This window comes from Dryas octopetala, chromosome 3 (genome assembly GCF_963921425.1).
Source record: "Dryas octopetala chromosome 3, drDryOcto1.1, whole genome shotgun sequence".
Lineage (NCBI taxonomy): Eukaryota > Viridiplantae > Streptophyta > Magnoliopsida > Rosales > Rosaceae > Dryas > Dryas octopetala.
Genome location: NC_141368.1, coordinates 22,282,449 through 22,306,914, shown reverse-complemented (window position 1 = coordinate 22,306,914; position 24,466 = coordinate 22,282,449). Strand labels below are relative to the sequence as shown.

At 38.9% G+C, this 24,466-nt stretch overlaps 1 protein-coding gene and 1 long non-coding RNA gene across 2 annotated transcripts; both read right to left on the bottom strand.

The window, feature by feature from the left end:
* Window positions 1-3,939: 3,939 nt before the first annotated feature.
* LOC147291812 (uncharacterized) lies at window positions 3,940-6,025 on the bottom strand. The gene is made up of 3 exons (XR_015121320.1): window positions 5,714-6,025; window positions 5,216-5,263; window positions 3,940-4,162 (listed from the first exon to the last, which is right to left on the bottom strand). It is a non-coding gene; the product is annotated as an uncharacterized LOC147291812 (long non-coding RNA).
* Window positions 6,026-16,374: 10,349 nt separating this feature from the next.
* On the bottom strand, window positions 16,375-23,942 carry LOC147291811 (uncharacterized). Its single transcript, XM_086236033.1, has 16 exons — window positions 23,882-23,942; window positions 23,700-23,785; window positions 23,357-23,454; window positions 22,753-22,854; window positions 20,759-22,295; window positions 20,034-20,662; window positions 19,661-19,942; window positions 19,475-19,580; window positions 18,787-19,388; window positions 17,853-18,537; window positions 17,471-17,677; window positions 17,288-17,377; window positions 17,071-17,178; window positions 16,688-16,942; window positions 16,559-16,600; window positions 16,375-16,446 (listed from the first exon to the last, which is right to left on the bottom strand). The coding sequence occupies exons 1-16, from the start codon at window positions 23,940-23,942 to the stop codon at window positions 16,375-16,377; spliced, it is 4,962 nt and encodes a 1,653-aa protein (XP_086092159.1).
* Window positions 23,943-24,466: the final 524 nt, after the last annotated feature.

The window sequence follows — 24,466 nt, the reverse complement described above, 5'->3', positions numbered from 1 at the left end:
TCTTCACAAGATCACACACTTCACTTTAGCATGTTAACTTAGACCATGAATGCTAAATGAAAGTTTGTTAAATCTGTCCACACACCACTTTAGTTGTTGATAGCACTGGGATGCCTACATTGATGGATCCTTTGAGTGCATAGGGTGTCACTCAATTCCCTGGTGTGTTCTGACTTGTGGTATTTACTGAAGTTGGTTTGATTTTACAAGTAAATCTGGAGTTTCAGATTTTAGTTACTGCATCGTCAGAGTTGTGTCTGTTTGACTAGTTCATGAATGATCATATAAAATAAAAATTGGGGTCCGATCACTGAAAGTGAATTTAATCAAGTTAATTGAGTGAATAGATCACCTAAATTAAACTTTCAATTGGTATCAGAGCGCCACTCTAAAAGCAAATAGAGAGATCTTAGGGTGTTGTCTGTTTTCTAGGTGTGTCTAGATGGAAAGAGATCGTGTTGCAGGATCTTGCAACTCTCCTCCATTCTTTGATGGCAGCAACTACGCTGCTTGGAGAGAGAAATTTGAAATTTTCCTTGATGCCTATGACGAGTTGGCATATGAGTATCTCACTGTTGAGTGGATTCCTCCCACACAAACTATTGATGGGATTGAAACTCCTAAGCCTAGGTCCGAATGGTCTTTAGCCGAAGTCACGGCCTCTAGCTCCAACAAGAAGGCTAGAAATGCTATTGTCACTGCACTATCTTCCTCACAATTTGCACACATACAACATTGTGTCACAGCTAGGCAAGCTTGGAACAAACTTAGGGTTGTTCATGAAGGGGACAAACAAGTTAGGTCACTTAAGCTTCAAATGGTACATGCCAAATTTGAAGAAATTAGGATGAAAGAGTCCGAGTCATTTTCCGAGTTCTATGAAAGGTTGGAAGCCCTCACAAATGAAGCCATGTCCCTAGGTAAACCCTATGAGGAGTCTACCATTGTCCAAAAGGTTCTTAGATCTCTACCTAAGAGATTTCAATCTAAGAAACATGCAATACAAGAAGTCCAAAATTTGGATGAACTCAAAATTGGTAAATTGGTAGGAAAGCTTAAAACTTTTGAGATGGAACTTGAGATGGATGAAAGGGACAGCAAGAAGTCAAAGGATATTGCTTTGCAAAGTGTCAAAGAGATGAGTGAAAACTTGAGTGAAAAATCATCCATGTCCGATGATGAGGTTGCCCTTTTTGTCAAAAGATTTAGACGAATTCTTAGAAATAAAGAGAGAGAAGCTAGAACGAGTGGTAACAACTTTAAGGAGTTCAAATTCAAATCTCAAGGAGAGAATTCATTTGAGAGAAAACAAGAGAGGAAGTCTAACTTTAAGGAAGGAAGAACAACCAAGAGAGATGTGAAATGTTACACTTGTGGTGGAATAGGTCACATAGCAATTGAATGTGCAAATAATAGAAAGAATTATTCTTCAAGTAAGAATAAAGCCATGAAAATCACTTGGAGTGATAGTGAGAGTGAGGACTCAAATGATTGTGAGTCTTCTTCCGATATTGAGGGTGATGAAGTTGCATTTGTTGCATCAATCAAGGAGATTGAACAAGTTGATGGTGGGTCTGACTCAGAATCTGCTCCTGATGATGAGTCTTACACTGCACTTTGTGATAAGTATGACTTACTTTTCACCGAAACTCTTAGCATAAAGGAAGAAAATCAGAAACTAAAGAATGCTAAATTGAAATTGTGTGAGAAGATTGAGTCATTAAAGAGTGAATTAGAAAGTGTGGCTATCTTGAAACAAAATTTTGAGAGTCAAGTCAAAGTGCTCAAGGAGAGCAACATCTACTTTAAATCTTTGAATGAGAAACTTCAAAAAGAAGTACATGAAGCAAATGAGAGCATTGTTGAGCTCACCATTGGGGCTGAAAAGGTTGATAGGATGCTTAGGATTGGAAAGCATCATGGTGACAAGACCGGTTTGGGTTTTAGTGAAAATAGTCCTAGTATATCCAATACAAAGACCATTTTTGTCAAGTCAAAATCTGATCATGGTGTCAAAAAGGGTCTAGGTTTCATTGACATTGGTCAAAATGCATCTCATTTTAAGTCAAGTCAAGCTACATCAAGTGTCACACAAATTGATTGTTCTACTTCACTTAGAAAAACAAAGTTTGTCCCGGTTTGTCATTATTGTCATGTCAAGGGTCACATTAGACCAAATTGCAACAAACTTAGAGGAAAGAAATCAAGTGAACCAAAGAGAAATATTTCTCTACAAGAGCAAGTGAACAATCTACTCAAAGAGGTAACCAAAATTGTCTTACTTGTCACCCCACTTCCCAAAAATAAGCCAAGTTCACATCAAAGATGGGTTGTGAAGAGCTCCACTAAATGTCTAGTAACCTTGAATGCTTTTTCAGCCACTAAGAGGAACATTTGGTACCTAGATAGTGGGTGTTCCAAACATATGACGGGAGATAAGGAGGTCTTTACCTCACTTGCTCCTTATGATGGTGGTAGTGTGACTTTTGGAGGAGGAGAGAAGTCGTATGTGAGTGGAAAAGGGGTTGTACACATTCCCGGTATACCCGAATTGAAAAATGTAAGATTTGTTGATGGGCTGAATTCTAATTTGCTTAGTATTAGCCAACTTTGTGATGAATGGGGTGGTGAAGTGTGTATGTCCAAGAGTGGATGTAGAATTGTTGACTCCCAAGGAAGGGAGATTTTGAATGCCCCTAGGTCTAGGGATGATTGCTATGTGTTTGATGGCAATGTTGGAAAAATTGGGAATACTTGCAATAGAGCTATTGATGACACTAGCTCTCTTTGGCATCAAAGACTTGGTTACATTAATGTTCATGACCTTTACAAGTTGTCTAAGCATGAGGTTGTTAGAGGTCTACCAAAGATAGGTAAGCCCGAAACTTTTATTTATGGTCCATGTCAAATGGGGAAACAAACCAAAGAACCACACAAAAGAGTCAAAGACATAGGCACCTCTAGGACACTTGAACTAATTCACTTGGATTTAGTTGGTCTTGTCCAAACCTTGTCAATAGGTGGAAAGAAATACATTCTAGTCATGGTAGATGATTTCTCTAGGTACACTTGGGTGTCATTTCTTAAGGACAAGTCGGAGACATTTCATCATTTTGTCAAGATTGTGAAACTGCTGAAAAGTGAAGGTATGTCAAGTCTGTCAACCCTGTCCAGAATTAGATCAGACCATGGAACTGAGTTTGAAAACTCTCAATTCGATGAGTTTTGTTGTCAAATGGGTATTAAACATGAATTCTCAGCTCCAATAACACCCCAACAAAATGGAATCGTTGAGAGAAAGAATAGGGTTTTGATTGAGATGGCAAGAGTGATGTTGAATAGCAAAAATCTTGCTAAACATTTCTAGGCTGAGGCGGTAAACATAGCATGTTACATCATAAATAGAGTCTACACTAGAACAGAAAAGGGCTTTTATAGCACTCAAAAAACGCTATAAAAACCCTTTTATAGCGTTATTGAAAACGCTATGTCAGCCGACGTTATAATAGACCCAAGGTCTTTTATAGCATTTTTGGAACGCTATAAAAAAAAACCTTTCTATAGCATTTTTAAAATGCTATAAAAGATATATATAATAGCGTGATCGAAATGCTATAGAAATATATACCATAGCGATTTTAAAATGCTATTATTGTGGCTTTTAATAGCATTTTAAAATTGCTACAATATGTAACAATCTTTCATAGCATTTTAGAGAAGCTATAATAATTATTACTATAGCATTTTTATAATGCTATTATTAATTTTTTCAAATATATAATAATTATTGATTACATATTTTGGTACTAGAAATTTTTTATATATAGCATTTAGTATGAAAATTATGTGCTATCAAGTATATATGTAAATTAAAAGAAACAATTGGAACTAAAACACATCATTAAATATATTGGTCCTGAAATACAACATAAAGAAGTTATTACAAATACCAATGTTAAGGCTGGTTGCAAAAGCATAATAGTTTCATAAGTGCCATAGTTTCAAATTGGCCTTTATAAAACACTAATACGTAGGTCCTATATATAGTAACAAAAGGTACCCTAACTTGTTAATTAACTCTCTTCAAAATAAAGCCTCCAATAGCCAAAAGACTCCAAACTGCCAAAACGCAAACATCCAATTATATCCAAGTGCCTCCAAACTGCCAAAAAGAATAGTTAACAATAAGTTTCATTAGTACCCTCAATCTAAAGGTTGTAGTTCTAATACGGGAGGACTACCTCTATAATGTACCAAATAAAAACATGCATATATGTGACCCTCTTAAATACACGAATTTGTGATGTATCAAATGGTATATGAAAAAAAGAAAACTGAAAACAAATCCTATATATGTGTGCCAATAAATGTCCACTCAGTCAGAAGTTTACATATTCACATTAATATACTACTACCATGAAAATAAAGCAATCAAAAAGTTTGGATTAATATTGAATTAACCAATTCCAACACAAAACCACCACTAATTAAAAATTGAATTGAAAGAAAGAATGTATATAATGTCCAAGGTTGGCTCAAATTTCACTGTAAATCCATTAATTTCAATTTAATCTTCAGGGTTGGGGTCCTGAAATTTAGTATAATTTGTCTGCTTGTTTGCCCTATTCTCCTTCTATCAGTCATTTTGGACCACAATAATAAGTTCCTATACAAAAATATCTTCCAGCTTGACAGGGGTATCAGTTCCATGATTCCATCAGAACAGTACTACCCTATCATGTGTGGCTAACTCTTTGGAATTATTTTGTAATAAGTTCATATACAGTTGCAAACAGGATGGGCTGATACTTAGGACACCACATAAAACTGACACTGCATTATATTCATTTACATTTGAACTGACCGACCCTTTATCAAAATTCTAGCATTCTATTCTTTATAATAATTTTCCAGAAAGACCAATTATTCAGTTATTGGATCAATTTGTCTTACTTGTCCAACATAATTGCCAACATGAATTAATTAAATGACCATATTATGGTTGTCTAAAGATCAAAATTTCGAAACCCAAATGCACAATTTTTCATAAGCGAAAAACACAGAATGACAGAAAGAAAGAGCAAATCAGAACACACAAACTCACACACACATAGAAAATTGAATTCTTTCCTATATCCCCCCAATGAATTCACAGAGAGAGAGAGAGAGAGAAGAAAGATGTTGTGAAGAAAATAATCAAGTTTGAATTTCAGACCTGCAGTAAGAGGTACTTCAAGAGCTGAGGAGATTACAACTTTTAGTCCTGTATGTAAGGTAAAATAATCTGACTAAAATTTAAAAGAGAAACCCACTTTTTATAATTCACTGCATGAAAATTATAAAAATAAACAAATAAAGGCTGCTTCCCTATTTCAAAAGGTATATAATGCATCTGCAAAGACATCTATTCCAACGAATCGTTATCTACCCCAGAATTCAATTTTATCAAGATTAGCCATGAAAACAAAAATGTCCAAGCTCCAATGCATGGTATCACCCTAGCTTGTATCAAACATAGTGAATAATTTTGGTATTGCCAGTCAAAACATGATTAGATTGAAATGCCAGTCTACTAGAAAATGCAAATACAGTCAACATGGTTTTAGAGACTGAGAAAAGTTACCATGGAAAAGAAATGATTGATTAAAATCTATGTTGACAATACTGCTCAAAATCTAGTTTAGAACTAAAATTTGAGTTGATAAATGTTTACCTAATGTGGCATAATAACTTTGTCTGCAGGCCATGCTGTTGTACTGCCAAGAGCTTCTTCAATACAAGTCATATCAGATGTAGGCCTCCATAAAAATGCTTCAGGTTTCCTTGCTAAATCTACCCAAACTCTCATTGCATTCGGTCCTAGAGGAGTATGATGTACAAGCTGTTTCGGATCACTTGAAGACCAACGTCCTTCAGCCACTACTTCACCAGATCCAGTCCAATCTAACAACTTGCACTTGTTGTTTGAATTTGTATTCATACTCTAACCACAAGGCAAGTAGAACAAACAAAATGAATGTATATTACTTATCTTTAGATTGATATTTGAACATGTTAATTTATGTATGAAAATTCAGAAAAAGTTAGTATTTTACCAATGGAGAAGATATATTCACATTGTCCCCAGCTTGTTGACTCATGGGCATAACCACTTTGTCAGCTGGCCATGCAACTGTACTACCAATAGCTTCTTCAATACAAGTCATATAAGATGTAGGTGTAACGACCCGACCCAAAGTTGACTTTTAAAAATAATGGAATTTCGTCTTTGACTTTGAGCACGTTGAAAAGGTCTCGAGTCCACGAGTTCGTAGACACGTGGCACGCGTCAATCGGAGTTACAGTTTGAAAGTTATGGGCGTTTAAAGCGAGGGGCAATTTCGTAAAATGACAAATTTGGGGTTTAAAAATTCAGATTTCTAGAAATTTCTCTCTCTCTCTAGAACACTCTCTCTCTCCTTTATATCTCTCTCTCTCTCTCCCGCACACTCACTTCTCCCTCTCTCTCCCCGACGCCCCTCCCCTGGCACCCTCTCCTCTCCGGCCTGCTCCCCTCGCCGTCCGGCCAGGAGACGGCGACGGCACCACCTCAGCCTCCTCCTTTTCTCTCTCTCCTCCCCCGATCCCTCTCTCCCCGCTGGCTCTCTCTCTCTTCCCCGTGACCTCTCTCCTCGACCCTCGGTCGTCCGGCGCCGGATTTCAGTGATCTGACCGGCGTTGGACTCGCCTCCACGCCGCCGACCTTCCAGTGGGGTCCGATCAGCCAACCAAGCCGCAACGGCGGCGCAGCGACGCCGTTTCTGAACGAAGCTCTCGACGGCGACTCAACTTTTCCGGCGAGTTCGAGGCCGACGACCACTTGGGTTCTCTTCCCCAGGCTCCGGCGAGTCCAGCCGCGTCACCCCCTTGCTTCGGTGATCGCTCACGGCGGCGAATCGACGATGCAAAAGCCGGCAGCTTCCACCGCCGATTCCGGCGTTTCCGGCGATAATTGGCCATCGATCCAGTTGACAAAATCGATCCTCTAGGTACGGGTAATCTTTCCCCTAAGGTGTTGATGTTAAATTTTGAGATTTTAGAAATTCGATTTTAAGGGTTTATGTTATTTTTGGATATCTTGAAATTGGACTCAAATTCGTGTTGTTTTTGTGCAATTAAAGGTTCAATTATATGATTAGGATTGTTTGGAGTTCAATTTGGGTATTTTTAAGTTTGTGCCACCGCTGCCACCGTCGGCTCCGCCACTTGTGGCGGCGAGCCGGGTGATTTTCTTTGTCAATCAGCCTTCCCAGGACATCTAAAGGTCAGTTCTAGGGTTTGTTTGCATATTGGTGAGTGTTTGTGTGTTGTTAGGGCTGGGCAGCCACCGTGCGTGGTGGTTACCGTCCATTTCAGTCGTTGAACGGAAGTTGTGAACTCTGAATATTTAAATGTTGGTTGTCTGGTCTTAACAGGTACGTGGGCTCGGGAAATCTCATTCACCATGCCGTTATGCTGCCGGATTTGGTATCCGAGCAATGGCACCGTGAAGGATATTTCTGTCTTTTACGTAGATAAATTGTGAGTGAAATCTATCGGTTTTTAAAGTAGAGTACTGTTATTGAATGATCTGTTTTGTGTGTTTGTTGCTTAAGTTTGGAAGGCTAAGTGTAGGATTTGGATTATGAGAATGAATTGATGAGGATTTGAGGCTAAGGAATTATTTAGGAATTATAGGGTTGCCCGAGAATAATTGCTGGATTAGAGAAGAAATACTTATTGTCGAGGATTAATGAAAATGATTAGGTAATTATCTTACAGAATAATTAAGTTACTTTTGAGGAAGCATTTGATATGATTTGAGTAACAAACAAGTGAAAGGTCATGAGCAAGAATCAATTTCGGAAGGGATTCCTTGTTTCAGCAAAGCTCGGAGTAAACTGAGAGTAAATGTTTAAAGAATAAATTGTATGACAACAAGTGTAGATGATGATGCATATGTAGAGATGAATCTGAGGAGAAATACATGAGGCATTTATACATTGTGATACAAGGATGGTTATGAGATGGTTCTGAGAATGTTGTGATTGAGGTTGTGTGAGAATTCCTGCCTGCTCGTGCATAGATTCGCTCTGCACGAGAAGTGGCGAGCATCCTGCCTGCTCGTGCATTGATTCGCTCTGCACGAGAAGTGGCGAGCATTCCTGCCTGCTCGTGCATAGATTCGCTCTGCACGAGAAGTGGCGAGCATCCTGCCTGCTCGTGCATTGATTCGCTCTGCACGAGAAGTGGCGAGCATTTCTGCCTGCTCGTGTATAGATTCGCTCTGCATGAGAAGTGGTGAGCATACCTGCCTGCCCGTGCATCGATTCGCTCTGCACGGGAAGTGGCGAGCGATTTACAGTTTGTGGAGTGAGGTTTTGGTTGTGGAGTATAAATTGTTCTTCAAAGGTCGATTTACAAATTTTGAGGGGATTGAAAAATGGATCTGAAGGAAGAGATTTTGAAAGTAGTTTGAAGGCTGGAGGATTTCAAAGAGCGATGTGAGTGAAATTAGATAGTCTATTTCGTTGCTTTGTGTGCTTGTGTGCATTTATTTGCTAGGATTTTGTTTGGCTAGGACTTGATGAAGTGTAGGCTTGAATCTTGAGGATGGACATTGATGAATGAATTATGCATTGAGGTTATGAGTTAGGAAGTGAACGATTTGAGATTGAGGTTAATAGTTGACGTTTAGGCATTTGAATGGCAGAATGTTTTATTATTATTATTGATGAGATTTTATGTGCATTGAGGAGTTTTTGATTATCTTGATGCTTGGATGATTAGTGGTGGAATGTTTTGTAATTAAGTAATTATGGATATTTTGTGGATTATTTTTTTTTGAGTTTGGGGATTGAGAAAATTATTGAGGACAATTATTATGTCACTTCACTCATACGAGCTCTAGTGAGCTTACCGGGTTTGTCGTATAACCTGGTACACCATGGATGTGGTGTATGATTTGTGTTTTTGCAGGTTAAGCAGGCTGAGAAAGCAGTGGGGAGAAGACGATGCAGTGGGACCCAGAGAGATTTATTTAATTGTTTTTACTAAGTGGTTTGTTTAAAATGTTTTTGACAGAATTATATTTATTTACGTTGTTGTGCATGGCTCAAAAGTAAGAGAAAACAGATTTAACAGTTTGATGTTCAGTATTTTCATGGGCCCGAGGTTCGGGGCGTTTCAATTGGTATCAGAGCTAGACCCGGCCGGAAGTGTGTGGATTGCATGACCCAGGGACCAAGACCCTGAGTGGGCGGCTGCGCGAGGCAGTGGCGAGCTACCAGGTGAGGAGAAGTGAGTGATCCCACACTGCCCGGGTGAGGAATGGTGATGTTACAGAAAGTTTGAGAAAATCAGTTCAGAAAATGTTTGTGAAAGCCAGTTTGAAAAAGAAAATGATTTTTAAGTGATTTCAGAAATGTATTTTATTTGAGCCATGAAAATGTTTGAGAAAGTTTTGAGAAATGTCCCATGCACTGTCATCGTCTCTCTGCTCCTCAGCAAGTTCAGGAAAGTTGGAAGTTTGAGACTTAGTATGAGGTTTGAAGTTAGAAAAGTTGGAAGGTTGAGTAAGTTTATTAATAAGAGATCAGAGGGTCAATCAGAGTGGCGCAGCGGAAGCATGGTGAGACTTGAACAAATCACGTTGGCACGTGGTCAATAGAGGGATCAGCGAGGTCGATAGGAGGTACGAGTTTGGGCATCACTTGTCTGTTCCGATATATGCTAAATTTCGAGGACGAAATTTTTGTAAGGGGGGGGAGGTTGTAACGACCCGACCCAAAGTTGACTTTTAAAAATAATGGACTTTCGTCTTTGACTTTGAGCACGTTGAAAAGGTCTCGAGTCCACGAGTTCGTAGACACGTGGCACGCGTCAATCGGAGTTACGGTTTGAAAGTTATGGGCGTTTAAAGCGAGGGGCAATTTCGTAAAATGACAAATTTGGGGTTTAAAAATTCAGATTTCTAGAAATTTCTCTCTCTCTCTAGAACACTCTCTCTCTCCTTTATATCTCTCTCTCTCTCTCCCGCACACTCACTTCTCCCTCTCTCTCCCCGACGCCCCTCCCCTGGCACCCTCTCCTCTCCGGCCTGCTCCCCTCGCCGTCCGGCCAGGAGACGGCGACGGCACCACCTCAGCCTCCCCCTTTTCTCTCTCTCCTCCCCCGATCCCTCTCTCCCCGCTGGCTCTCTCTCTCTTCCCCGTGACCTCTCTCCTCGACCCTCGGTCGTCCGGCGCCGGATTTCAGTGATCTGACCGGCGTTGGACTCGCCTCCACGCCGCCGACCTTCCAGTGGGGTCCGATCAGCCAACCAAGCCGCAACGGCGGCGCAGCGACGCCGTTTCTGAACGAAGCTCTCGACGGCGACTCAACTTTTCCGGCGAGTTCGAGGCCGACGACCACTTGGGTTCTCTTCCCCAGCCTCCGGCGAGTCCAGCCGCGTCACCCCCTTGCTCCGGTGATCGCTCACGGCGGCGAATCGACGATGCAAAAGCCGGCAGCTTCCACCGCCGATTCCGGCGTTTCCGGCGATAATTGGCCATCGATCCAGTTGACAAAATCGATCCTCTAGGTACGGGTAATCTTTCCCCTAAGGTGTTGATGTTAAATTTTGAGATTTTAGAAATTCGATTTTAAGGGTTTATGTTATTTTTGGATATCTTGAAATTGGACTCAAATTCGTGTTGTTTTTGTGCAATTAAAGGTTCAATTATATGATTAGGATTGTTTGGAGTTCAATTTGGGTATTTTTAAGTTTGTGCCACCGCTGCCACCGTCGGCTCCGCCACTTGTGGCGGCGAGCCGGGTGATTTTCTTTGTCAATCAGCCTTCCCAGGACATCTAAAGGTCAGTTCTAGGGTTTGTTTGCATATTGGTGAGTGTTTGTGTGTTGTTAGGGCTGGGCAGCCACCGTGCGTGGTGGTTACCGTCCATTTCAGTCGTTGAACGGAAGTTGTGAACTCTGAATATTTAAATGTTGGTTGTCTGGTCTTAACAGGTACGTGGGCTCGGGAAATCTCATTCACCATGCCGTTATGCTGCCGGATTTGGTATCCGAGCAATGGCACCGTGAAGGATATTTCTGTCTTTTACGTAGATAAATTGTGAGTGAAATCTATCGGTTTTTAAAGTAGAGTACTGTTATTGAATGATCTGTTTTGTGTGTTTGTTGCTTAAGTTTGGAAGGCTAAGTGTAGGATTTGGATTATGAGAATGAATTGATGAGGATTTGAGGCTAAGGAATTATTTAGGAATTATAGGGTTGCCCGAGAATAATTGCTGGATTAGAGAAGAAATACTTATTGTCGAGGATTAATGAAAATGATTAGGTAATTATCTTACAGAATAATTAAGTTACTTTTGAGGAAGCATTTGATATGATTTGAGTAACAAACAAGTGAAAGGTCATGAGCAAGAATCAATTTCGGAAGGGATTCCTTGTTTCAGCAAAGCTCGGAGTAAACTGAGAGTAAATGTTTAAAGAATAAATTGTATGACAACAAGTGTAGATGATGATGAATATGTAGAGATGAATCTGAGGAGAAATACATGAGGCATTTATACATTGTGATACAAGGATGGTTATGAGATGGTTCTGAGAATGTTGTGATTGAGGTTGTGTGAGAATTCCTGCCTGCTCGTGCATAGATTCGCTCTGCACGAGAAGTGGCGAGCATCCTGCCTGCTCGTGCATTGATTCGCTCTGCACGAGAAGTGGCGAGCATTCCTGCCTGCTCGTGCATAGATTCGCTCTGCACGAGAAGTGGCGAGCATCCTGCCTGCTCGTGCATTGATTCGCTCTGCACGAGAAGTGGCGAGCATTTCTGCCTGCTCGTGTATAGATTCGCTCTGCATGAGAAGTGGTGAGCATACCTGCCTGCCCGTGCATCGATTCGCTCTGCACGGGAAGTGGCGAGCGATTTACAGTTTGTGGAGTGAGGTTTTGGTTGTGGAGTATAAATTGTTCTTCAAAGGTCGATTTACAAATTTTGAGGGGATTGAAAAATGGATCTGAAGGAAGAGATTTTGAAAGTAGTTTGAAGGCTGGAGGATTTCAAAGAGCGATGTGAGTGAAATTAGATAGTCTATTTCGTTGCTTTGTGTGCTTGTGTGCATTTATTTGCTAGGATTTTGTTTGGCTAGGACTTGATGAAGTGTAGGCTTGAATCTTGAGGATGGACATTGATGAATGAATTATGCATTGAGGTTATGAGTTAGGAAGTGAACGATTTGAGATTGAGGTTAATAGTTGACGTTTAGGCATTTGAATGGCAGAATGTTTTATTATTATTATTGATGAGATTTTATGTGCATTGAGGAGTTTTTGATTATCTTGATGCTTGGATGATTAGTGGTGGAATGTTTTGTAATTAAGTAATTATGGATATTTTGTGGATTATTTTTTTTTGAGTTTGGGGATTGAGAAAATTATTGAGGACAATTATTATGTCACTTCACTCATACGAGCTCTAGTGAGCTTACCGGGTTTGTCGTATAACCTGGTACACCATGGATGTGGTGTATGATTTGTGTTTTTGCAGGTTAAGCAGGCTGAGAAAGCAGTGGGGAGAAGACGATGCAGTGGGACCCAGAGAGATTTATTTAATTGTTTTTACTAAGTGGTTTGTTTAAAATGTTTTTGACAGAATTATATTTATTTACGTTGTTGTGCATGGCTCAAAAGTAAGAGAAAACAGATTTAACAGTTTGATGTTCAGTATTTTCATGGGCCCGAGGTTCGGGGCGTTTCAATTGGTATCAGAGCTAGACCCGGCCGGAAGTGTGTGGATTGCATGACCCAGGGACCAAGACCCTGAGTGGGCGGCTGCGCGAGGCAGTGGCGAGCTACCAGGTGAGGAGAAGTGAGTGATCCCACACTGCCCGGGTGAGGAATGGTGATGTTACAGAAAGTTTGAGAAAATCAGTTCAGAAAATGTTTGTGAAAGCCAGTTTGAAAAAGAAAATGATTTTTAAGTGATTTCAGAAATGTATTTTATTTGAGCCATGAAAATGTTTGAGAAAGTTTTGAGAAATGTCCCATGCACTGTCATCGTCTCTCTGCTCCTCAGCAAGTTCAGGAAAGTTGGAAGTTTGAGACTTAGTATGAGGTTTGAAGTTAGAAAAGTTGGAAGGTTGAGTAAGTTTATTAATAAGAGATCAGAGGGTCAATCAGAGTGGCGCAGCGGAAGCATGGTGAGACTTGAACAAATCACGTTGGCACGTGGTCAATAGAGGGATCAGCGAGGTCGATAGGAGGTACGAGTTTGGGCATCACTTGTCTGTTCCGATATATGCTAAATTTCGAGGACGAAATTTTTGTAAGGGGGGGGAGGTTGTAACGACCCGACCCAAAGTTGACTTTTAAAAATAATGGACTTTCGTCTTTGACTTTGAGCACGTTGAAAAGGTCTCGAGTCCACGAGTTCGTAGACACGTGGCACGCGTCAATCGGAGTTACGGTTTGAAAGTTATGGGCGTTTAAAGCGAGGGGCAATTTCGTAAAATGACAAATTTGGGGTTTAAAAATTCAGATTTCTAGAAATTTCTCTCTCTCTCTAGAACACTCTCTCTCTCCTTTATATCTCTCTCTCTCTCTCCCGCACACTCACTTCTCCCTCTCTCTCCCCGACGCCCCTCCCCTGGCACCCTCTCCTCTCCGGCCTGCTCCCCTCGCCGTCCGGCCAGGAGACGGCGACGGCACCACCTCAGCCTCCCCCTTTTCTCTCTCTCCTCCCCCGATCCCTCTCTCCCCGCTGGCTCTCTCTCTCTTCCCCGTGACCTCTCTCCTCGACCCTCGGTCGTCCGGCGCCGGATTTCAGTGATCTGACCGGCGTTGGACTCGCCTCCACGCCGCCGACCTTCCAGTGGGGTCCGATCAGCCAACCAAGCCGCAACGGCGGCGCAGCGACGCCGTTTCTGAACGAAGCTCTCGACGGCGACTCAACTTTTCCGGCGAGTTCGAGGCCGACGACCACTTGGGTTCTCTTCCCCAGCCTCCGGCGAGTCCAGCCGCGTCACCCCCTTGCTCCGGTGATCGCTCACGGCGGCGAATCGACGATGCAAAAGCCGGCAGCTTCCACCGCCGATTCCGGCGTTTCCGGCGATAATTGGCCATCGATCCAGTTGACAAAATCGATCCTCTAGGTACGGGTAATCTTTCCCCTAAGGTGTTGATGTTAAATTTTGAGATTTTAGAAATTCGATTTTAAGGGTTTATGTTATTTTTGGATATCTTGAAATTGGACTCAAATTCGTGTTGTTTTTGTGCAATTAAAGGTTCAATTATATGATTAGGATTGTTTGGAGTTCAATTTGGGTATTTTTAAGTTTGTGCCACCGCTGCCACCGTCGGCTCCGCCACTTGTGGCGGCGAGCCGGGTGATTTTCTTTGTCAATCAGCCTTCCCAGGACATCTAAAGGTCAGTTCTAGGGTTTGTTTGCATATTGGTGAGTGTTTGTGTGTTGTTAGGGCTGGGCAGCCACCGTGCGTGGTGGTTACCGTCCATTTCAGTCGTTGAACGGAAGTTGTGAACTCTGAATATTTAAATGTTGGTTGTCTGGTCTTAACAGGTACGTGGGCTCGGGAAATCTCATTCACCATGCCGTTATGCTGCCGGATTTGGTATCCGAGCAATGGCACCGTGAAGGATATTTCTGTCTTTTACGTAGATAAATTGTGAGTGAAATCTATCGGTTTTTAAAGTAGAGTACTGTTATTGAATGATCTGTTTTGTGTGTTTGTTGCTTAAGTTTGGAAGGCTAAGTGTAGGATTTGGATTATGAGAATGAATTGATGAGGATTTGAGGCTAAGGAATTATTTAGGAATTATAGGGTTGCCCGAGAATAATTGCTGGATTAGAGAAGAAATACTTATTGTCGAGGATTAATGAAAATGATTAGGTAATTATCTTACAGAATAATTAAGTTACTTTTGAGGAAGCATTTGATATGATTTGAGTAACAAACAAGTGAAAGGTCATGAGCAAGAATCAATTTCGGAAGGGATTCCTTGTTTCAGCAAAGCTCGGAGTAAACTGAGAGTAAATGTTTAAAGAATAAATTGTATGACAACAAGTGTAGATGATGATGCATATGTAGAGATGAATCTGAGGAGAAATACATGAGGCATTTATACATTGTGATACAAGGATGGTTATGAGATGGTTCTGAGAATGTTGTGATTGAGGTTGTGTGAGAATTCCTGCCTGCTCGTGCATAGATTCGCTCTGCACGAGAAGTGGCGAGCATCCTGCCTGCTCGTGCATTGATTCGCTCTGCACGAGAAGTGGCGAGCATTCCTGCCTGCTCGTGTATAGATTCGCTCTGCACGAGAAGTGGCGAGCATACCTGCCTGCCCGTGCATCGATTCGCTCTGCATGGGAAGTGGCGAGCGATTTACAGTTTGTGGAGTGAGGTTTTGGTTGTGGAGTATAAATTGTTCTTCAGAGGTCGATTTACAAATTTTGAGGGGATTGAAAAATGGATCTGAAGGAAGAGATTTTGAAAGTAGTTTGAAGGCTGGAGGATTTCAAAGAGCGATGTGAGTGAAATTAGATAGTCTATTTCGTTGCTTTGTGTGCTTGTGTGCATTTATTTGCTAGGATTTGGTTTGGCTAGGACTTGATGAAGTGTAGGCTTGAATCTTGAGGATGGACATTGATGAATGAATTATGCATTGAGGTTATGAGTTAGGAAGTGAACGATTTGAGATTGAGGTTAATAGTTGACGTTTAGGCATTTGAATGGCAGAATGTTTTATTATTATTATTGATGAGATTTTATGTGCATTGAGGAGTTTTTGATTATCTTGATGCTTGGATGATTAGTGGTGGAATGTTTTGTAATTAAGTAATTATGGATATTTTGTGGATTATTTTTTTTTGAGTTTGGGGATTGAGAAAATTATTGAGGACAATTATTATGTCACTTCACTCATACGAGCTCTAGTGAGCTTACCGGGTTTGTCGTATAACCTGGTACACCATGGATGTGGTGTATGATTTGTGTTTTTGCAGGTTAAGCAGGCTGAGAAAGCAGTGGGGAGAAGACGATGCAGTGGGACCCAGAGAGATTTATTTAATTGTTTTTACTAAGTGGTTTGTTTAAAATGTTTTTGACAGAATTATATTTATTTACGTTGTTGTGCATGGCTCAAAAGTAAGAGAAAACAGATTTAACAGTTTGATGTTCAGTATTTTCATGGGCCCGAGGTTCGGGGCGTTTCAGTAGGCCTCCATAAAAATGCTTCAGGTTGCTTTGCTATATCTATCCAGACTCTCATTGCATTAGGCTCAAGCGGAATGTGATGAACAAGTTCTTTTGGATCACTTGAGGACCAACTCCCTTCAGCAACTATATCCCCTGAATCCAAGCCAATCCAACATCTTGCACTTGGCTTGTGAGTTATTATTAACACTCTAAGTAAATAACAAGGCAAAGTAAGAAAAAAAAAATTAGGTATAGTTTTTTATTTATATTAATCCATGTACATATAATTTTTTTTATAATGCAATTAAGTAGCAACTTTACCGATGGAGAAGAAGCATTTTCCTGTTCCCCATTTTGCTGACCCTGACAATGCATAAAGTTTGGATAAGTAAATAGGATACAATTGGATGTATCTAAATAAAAAAGAAGACCTGATTGTTTGTTACTTGCCTGAATGTTCATTAAACCTTGGACTAAGCCTTCCAAATATTTTATCCTGTCTTTCAATTCAATTTGCCCCTCTTGAAGTTGGGCCACATGTTTGTCCCTCGATTGTAAGAAAGATAATTTAGTAAGGGTCATCCCTCTTCCCATTGCTCTCACCCTTCCATTAACCTCTGGACCAAGGACTTTGGTTAGAGCATCTTCTTTCACATTTGTTGTTGAAGACGATGGTGAAACACTTTCTAATTTCTCCAACTTTTCCTAAAGGATGAAATAAAAAAAATATATTATATAAGTACTTTAAAATCCAAGTACCATACAAAATTAGGCATATATATCAAAAAAGAGGGGTTCCGGGTAATGTAAAGTATATAAAAGATATTTCTTACAATAGTTTCACCAGCTGATGTGTTCACTGGTTTACCATCTTTTTTTGTGCGTGATTTAATCCAAACTTGAACTCTAGAAATGGAGGATGGGTTTGCACTACTCTTTTTCTGATAGAAAAATAATAAAAATATATTAAACGCAAATACCACTGCTTGAACTAATTAATAAACAAAATCCTAGCTAAAAATAAATTAAATTAAGCAGGTTATATATCACCATATCAACGGCCAATCGAGCAAAACCCCTTCGACTGCATGTGTGTGGGATTTGTTTGCACCTCATTGTTTTGTACTTCTCACGTGTAGCCTGAGAACAATTTATATAAAAAGATTATATAAATTACACATAAAAATTTCACCATAAAAGCAGCTAGTATAGTTAGTTAATCAATATGTTTACCTTAAAGGCTGGACTTGTTTTTTTCTTCACAAAAGTCTTCCAGACATTAATATCTTTAATGTTATCAGGGCGGAGTTTAAGCCTTTCTTCTTCATTTGGTGCTATGAGTATTTGGCGAACTAGTCTTGATTTTGAAGCTCTCCAAATGCAGCCCATCTCCTTAAATATATAGTCTTTTTGCCATCCCTCCTCAACCTTGTATCTTGCCTACAAGTTATACATAGTAGAATAAGTATGATTGTATTAGATGATTCTGATATTAAAAAAAATATATATGATAATGCAGAAAAAAGAGAGCAAAAAACAATTAGGCAGGAAGATGAACTAGTTAATAATAGCCATCCATAAGTCCCATGAAGACCATTAAACTATTTTCACTTACCTGAACAGATTTCCACAAAATTTCTTTTATTGTATCGCAATTTTTCCTCCAATCATCAAGTGTTACAGGCACATTCTCTCGCACAAGTGGTCCTAAAAATGAAGACAAACTGACTGATCCATCTCCAATAGCTTCACCCCCATCAGTAAAATGAACTTCAACTCGACCATCAGCATCCAAAGCAATGTCTTTCATTTTGGTTTTTCCTCTCTTTTTCTTAATTCCTTGAGAATTTTGTACAGAGGCTGCAGGTGCATCTTGGGGTTGTGAGGTTGCAGGTGCATCTTGGGGTTGTGAGGCTGCATGTTCATCTTCGGCTTGTGAGGCTGCAGGTGCATCTTGGGCTTGTGAGGCTGCAGGTTCATCTTCGGCTTCTGGGGCTGCAGGTGCATCTTGGGCTTGTGAGGCTGCAGGTTCATCTTGGGCTTGTGAGGCTGTAGTTGCATCATGGGCTTGTAAGGCTGCATCTTGGTTGAGTTGGATAACAGGCGCTGAAGTGCCTTGTCCTAGTGCCAATCTTGCTAGTGACCCTCTAGTACGAGCTGCATAAATTTGTGGAAACTCTTGAGATTCTTGTGGATTTGGCTGTATATCCATAGGTTTGAGGTTAGGTTGAGAAGTGACATCTCCTGCTGCCTTTTTCTTGGACTTTGATCTCTTAGTACCCTTAACCATGTTTGCTAACCTGTAGGTGGGAGAAAGCAGAATACCAATAAATAATTAGAAGTCTACTCTCCTTTTAGATTAAAAATGAATCAATAGAACAAACCATCCAATATCCAAAAGAAAAATGATATATGTTTACTTACTGTTCTGACTGAAACACTAAAGGATAGGGAAGAAATATATCTATTGTAAGAAACAAGACATATAGAAGAAAATATAGACTGAAATGAACATCACATTTCTTTGATAATTTGAGTACATATATTACACAAAGATGCCCTCACAATCCCCTCTCACATAACTAACTTGCTCACTACAATCATTAGTATCCATCTCAAGTTCATTTTGTGTGGGAACTACATTTGCATTCTCATCATACTCTTCCAACTCAGAGAAACCTCTCGGTGGTGCCTTTAATAGGATATACCAATTAGAGGAATCATGTTCTCTTGAATAAAAAACTTGCTTTGCTTGAGATGCAAGGATAAATGGATCTCTCACAAATTGACTTTGACCTTGGTGTAGGTTAACAAGGGTAAATCCATCTTCTTTCCTAACACCATTACCAACATTTGCCCACTGACACTTAAAGATCGGCACATAACATGAGTGGTAATCTAATAAAATTATATCAGTTAGTATCCCATAATAGGTAACCATATCAGGTACTTGTGCAGCATCCTTTGCGCTTGCCCTGCACATGGTTGTTGCTTCGATGGAAACACCACTGTTTTGAATTGACAACTCAATATTTATTGTATGAAACTTCTGCCCATTGATCTCATATCCATTGAAGGACAATGCCCCATTTCTAGGACCATATGCAAGCAATTTTAATATCTCTGAATGATCACTTGAATTAATAGGAATCTGTCAAAAACAATCAAATTGAGTCAAATATATACTTCCTTATATGTTGTAGCTAATAAGATTTGATCTTCTACATAGCATGTCACCTTTTCCTTTAACCATGCTGCAAATTTTTCAGTATGTCTCTTCCAAAGTAAGCTGGTATTTTTTTGAAGACTTTTGTTAGATTGCTTTAACTCCTCTTTATGCATCCTATAGTATAATGCAAAAGTGAGTCAGTTGACTGATAGTTGTAGTTAGAAATTCTACAGTTTTATGAGTAATTTACTTACTCTAAGAATGGTTCAACCTCGGCTGTATTGAATAGCACACAACGGTGTGCAATTTCTAACAATTCATCACTTAATGTAATCAGCCTTTTCCCAGAAATTGGACGACCCTCAAGAATTACCTCATTCCCAAAATCTTCTAGTACTTCTTGAATATCAACTTCAATTGAGTGCTTGAGAAACTCACTACAAAATGCCATGCACTCTTCTGCAAGATAGCATTCTGCAATGGACCCCTCAGGCCGTGCACGGTTCCTTACATATCCTTTGAATATTTTCATATGTCTGGAAGCATGAAACCAATATATTAAAATATGTACTAATTCTAAAATGAACTATATCATTAGGTAAAAAACATTGATAATGTGTTCCTAACCTCTCAAAAGGATACATCCAGCGGTAGTGGACTGGTCCACACAATCGTACTTCTCTTCCTAAATGAATTGGTAAGTGAATCATAATGTCAAAAAATGAAGGAGGAAAGAACCTTTCAAGCAAGCATAAGGTTTCCACCACATCATTCTCAATTGATAGCATCTTTTCTCTATCAATAACATGCTGACAGATTTTGTTGAAGAATTCACACATGCGAATTATTGCCTTTCTTGGCCCTGCTGGTAGCAATCCTTTTAAAGCTACAGGCAATAGTTGTTGCATCAGAACATGATAATCATGAGACTTGAGGCCGATAATCTTGCATTCCTCTATTGATATACAATTCCCAATGTTAGAGCTATAACCATCAGGCACCTTCAAGTCAAATAACCTCTTGCAAAAACTTTTTTTCTCAGCCTTTGATAATGTATGTGGCGCTGGAGGAAGGTATGTCCTAGTTCCTCGAACTTCTGCATATAGGTCTTTCCTAATTCCCATATCTTCTAAATCCTTACGAGCATTGAGTCCATCTTTTGATTTTCCATTAATATCTAATAGTGTGCCTATTATGCTTTCACAAACATTTTTCTCTACATGCATTACATCCAAATTATGGCGCAATGACAATTCCTGTTAGGAAGATAAAAATTATGAGTTCAGTGTATCTATATACTTTAAAATTGTTAAGAAGATAAAGTTCAGAGTTCAAGGATATAAAATACTCACCTCCCAATATGGTAGATCGAAAAAGATGGACCTCTTCTTCCACATCTCTGGTTGTTTGTTGTCATCTCTTTTTCTTTTTTTCTTATCAGACTTTCCCCAATCATTCACAAAATCTTTAAGAGCAAGAGAAATATTTCTACCTGTCATGATTCTGGAATTTCTTCCATTTTCTTCCTTGCCATGGAACCATGACTTATTTTTCCGAAACGGGTGTGACGGTGGTAGAAATCTCCTATGACCCATGTATACACCCTTCCTACTAAATTTTAGCCACCGGTAATGAGTATTTTTACCACATATAGGACATGTTGTACTACCTTTTGTCGTACAGCCAGCAAGATTTCCATAGGCTGGAAAATCGTTTACTGTCCACATCAAAACTACTCTCAAATTAAAGATAGTTTTACTGAATGCATCATATACATTCACTCCACTGTCCCACAAATGTTGCAAATCTTCTATAAGTGGCTGTAAATATACATCAATGTCATTTCCAGGTTGCTTTGGTCCAGGAATCAATAATGTTAACATAATATTCTCTTTTTTCATGCATAACCCAGGTGGCAAGTTGTATGTAACAAGCATTACTGGCCAACAACTATGTGTAGAGCTCAAATTGGAAAATGGATTGAAGCCATCTGTAGCAAGACCTAGCCTAAGGTTGCGTGGATCAGATGAAAATGATGGCCATTTAGCATTAACCAAGTCCCATGCTACAGAATCCACCGGGTGACGCATCTTCCCATCATTACTTTTATGATTGAAATGCCATCTTAAATTTTCTGCCATGCTTTGAGACCTAAACATCCTTCTAAATCTGGGAATGATAGGAAAATATCTCAAAACTTTAGCAGGCACACCTTTTTTAATCTTCTTTGTACGCTTATCTACCTTCCATCTTGAACCACCACATTTTGGGCAATTCTCCATGTTCTCATACTCTTTTCTAAAGAGACAACAATCCTTCTTGCATGCGTGAATCTTTTCATACCCTATATCGAATCTCTTGAGAAATTTTTTTACTAAGTACAAGGACGTTAGAAGCACATTTTGCATTGGTAACATGCCATACAAAATCTCTAGAAGCCCATTGAAACTCTTATCAGTCCATCCACTTACAGTTTTGTGTCTATATAAAGTTACAATGGCCGATAACTTTGTATAATTTGTACAACTAGGGTATAGAGGGGTTTCTGCATCATCTAATTGTTCAATGAAATCATCACCTCTTCTTTCTTCCATAGGCTCCATATAGTCTTCATCATTCAAGCATGTTGCCCTGTATAAGTTATATGCCTCACACATATCCACTTCTTCAACTCCCTCATTTGTAACTGGTTTTTCCCCATGGTGAAACCAATTTGTGTATGTTCGATCCATTCCCTTTATCACCAAATGCTCAAAAACAGTATAACAAAATTGATGACTTAAATTCCGACAATTTTTGCAAGGGCAGAGAATCTTTTCTGAGTTCCCTGAATTATTTTCTGCCCTTTTCACGAAATTCCATGCTCCTTGCAAGTACTTATCAGTAGCTCTAAAATTAAAAAAGAAAAAAAAAACAAAATGAATGCAATCAGAAGCCTACCTAGATTGTTTAATTTTAAGTTTTCAATTAGATTGTAAGGTAATTGTTACCTGTTAAGATGCACCCAATCTTTATCCATCATCTTAAATTCACATAAGATCTACATAAACAAGTTTTATGATATAAGAGAACCGATTCCATATCGATCACTCAATTGCCCAAAACTAAAATTAACAAATTTAAATACATTATAAGCTATCAGAGAACTGATTCCATATCATCAGGGAAAGTATCTTACTAGAGCTTAAATCTTTATTCTAGGCTCTCAGTGTTTTGACAAACTAAAAGCATGTAGATTCAATGCAAGCACAGATGCAAAAAAATAGATATATAATTTGTAAAGAAAGACTAGTACCAAAGAATAGCTTTGCCGAGTTGAGTTGAGTTAATTTGTAAAGAAACTAACCTGGCTTGCTTTGCACTTGAAGCTCGAAAGCACAAAAATCTCTTTAAAGGCAATGGTTTCTTTAATCGACCTTCACACCAATTTACCCCTGCATCTTTACTTCTGTTACAACAAAATAACATAGTTACTTAATAAATATAAAGAAATAACATTATAACTATGAATCAGGTCCAACATTGACATAAAAAATAAATATATAAATAAACCATTGTTATGCATTAATAGTTTCTTCAAAATTTAGAGATACCTCTTTTTAGGCCATATTTTAGTGCAGCTAGCTGTAATGATTGTTAAATTCTTTGGTTATAACCTATTGTCTATCTTAACAGTGGACAGCCCTGTGTTGTACTTCTTTTTTAATTGATAAAAGTTTTGTTTCTCATAACCAAAAGAAATTAAAATAAAAAAACCACCTAAGACATTGTTTAATACATGACATCTCTAGAAAATCTCAAAAACCATAATGCAGTCATTAACAGACAAATGAGTAAGATTTTTCATAAAACAAAAATAAAATACTATTAAAAGTCAATGGAAAGATAAATCCAAGAGAAATATTACTATCTCTGTCTAGAAGTGATCACTTGTAGGCAAAGGCAAGAACGTAAGACCCTCTTGTTGTGTAAATTTCTTGTAAGTCTCACCATAAAGTGATGGTACCTCAATAAGTCTACCCTGAATAGTTATAGTTTCAGGGGCACCCTGAAAAGAAAAGACAAAATTCTTGCTTAATGGCTATAAAAGGAAGGATACCTACCAAGAAAAAAGCTGAAGTAAATATTCAATTGATTATATAAGTGTTGCTTCCATACCATTTCCAAGAGTAAAATATATATGTCAGCTTCCTATTAGATATGAGGTAGAGTATAGCAACCAGAACTTTTATTTATATTACATAGTTAACAGATGAGTAAATAAGAAAATGTGGTAACAATTCAAACACAAACAGCAACAACAACAACACACCAAGGCCAAAGCCACCAAAGGAACGCAATAACTGCTGCTTCCTTGTTCAAATCAACAAGGACAGTCACTAATAAAATTCATTAGAAAATGAGGCTTACAACAACGCAAAAAATTCACCCTATCCCATAAGAAATCCACCGTTTTTGCAAGTTTCAATCCATACCATAAAAAGATTGCAATTGCACCACAGACCCATAAAACTTTAGCTTTTTTCCATCCTCCATGGAGGCCAAACAATAATAGAAAAGTAATGATCACCCTCAATAGAATGCAGCAATATTCAAAAAATATAGACAGATGAAGAAATGACAGAGATGATACAATATTTATGTTTTTTTCCATCCTCTGTATTTTATGCTAGCTTTAACCCTCTGAATTAATGAAAAATATTATACAATATGTTCACTTATTATACAATGCAAAAACCCAGATGAAGAAACGTAGACACATGAAGATTAGTCACTCGAAAAATTCCAACAGCTCTCCAAAAGAAAATAGATTTATCGAAAGGTCAAAGCAAGATAATAAGCACATGAAAATTTAAAGAAAAAAAAAACATATAGATGAATTCATAGCCCAAAGAATGAATATAAGTGCCGAAGTAGAAAACCATAAAATTTGGATATTATAAGTAGATGCACCGAAAGGAACATGAAAAAAACATATATTAAAATGCTTAACTTGGCAAAAATAATGTGGGTTTTTATGTATGAGAAGGAAAAATCTTAATACCAATCGACCAAAATAA

What these genes read in the sequence shown, in the direction of transcription:
- LOC147291811 (XM_086236033.1), bottom strand. Translation starts at nt 23,942, where the DNA reads ATGGAGGATGGAAAAAAGCTAAAGTTTTATGGGTCTGTGGTGCAATTG. An exon ending in GGTGTGTTGTTGTTGTTGCT is followed by an intron (nt 23,455 to 23,699) that starts GTTTGTGTTTGA and finishes TTTTCTTTTCAG; the next exon opens with GGTGCCCCTGAAACTATAAC. An exon ending in CAGCATGGTTAAAGGAAAAG is followed by an intron (nt 19,389 to 19,474) that starts GTGACATGCTAT and finishes TGTTTTTGACAG; the next exon opens with ATTCCTATTAATTCAAGTGA.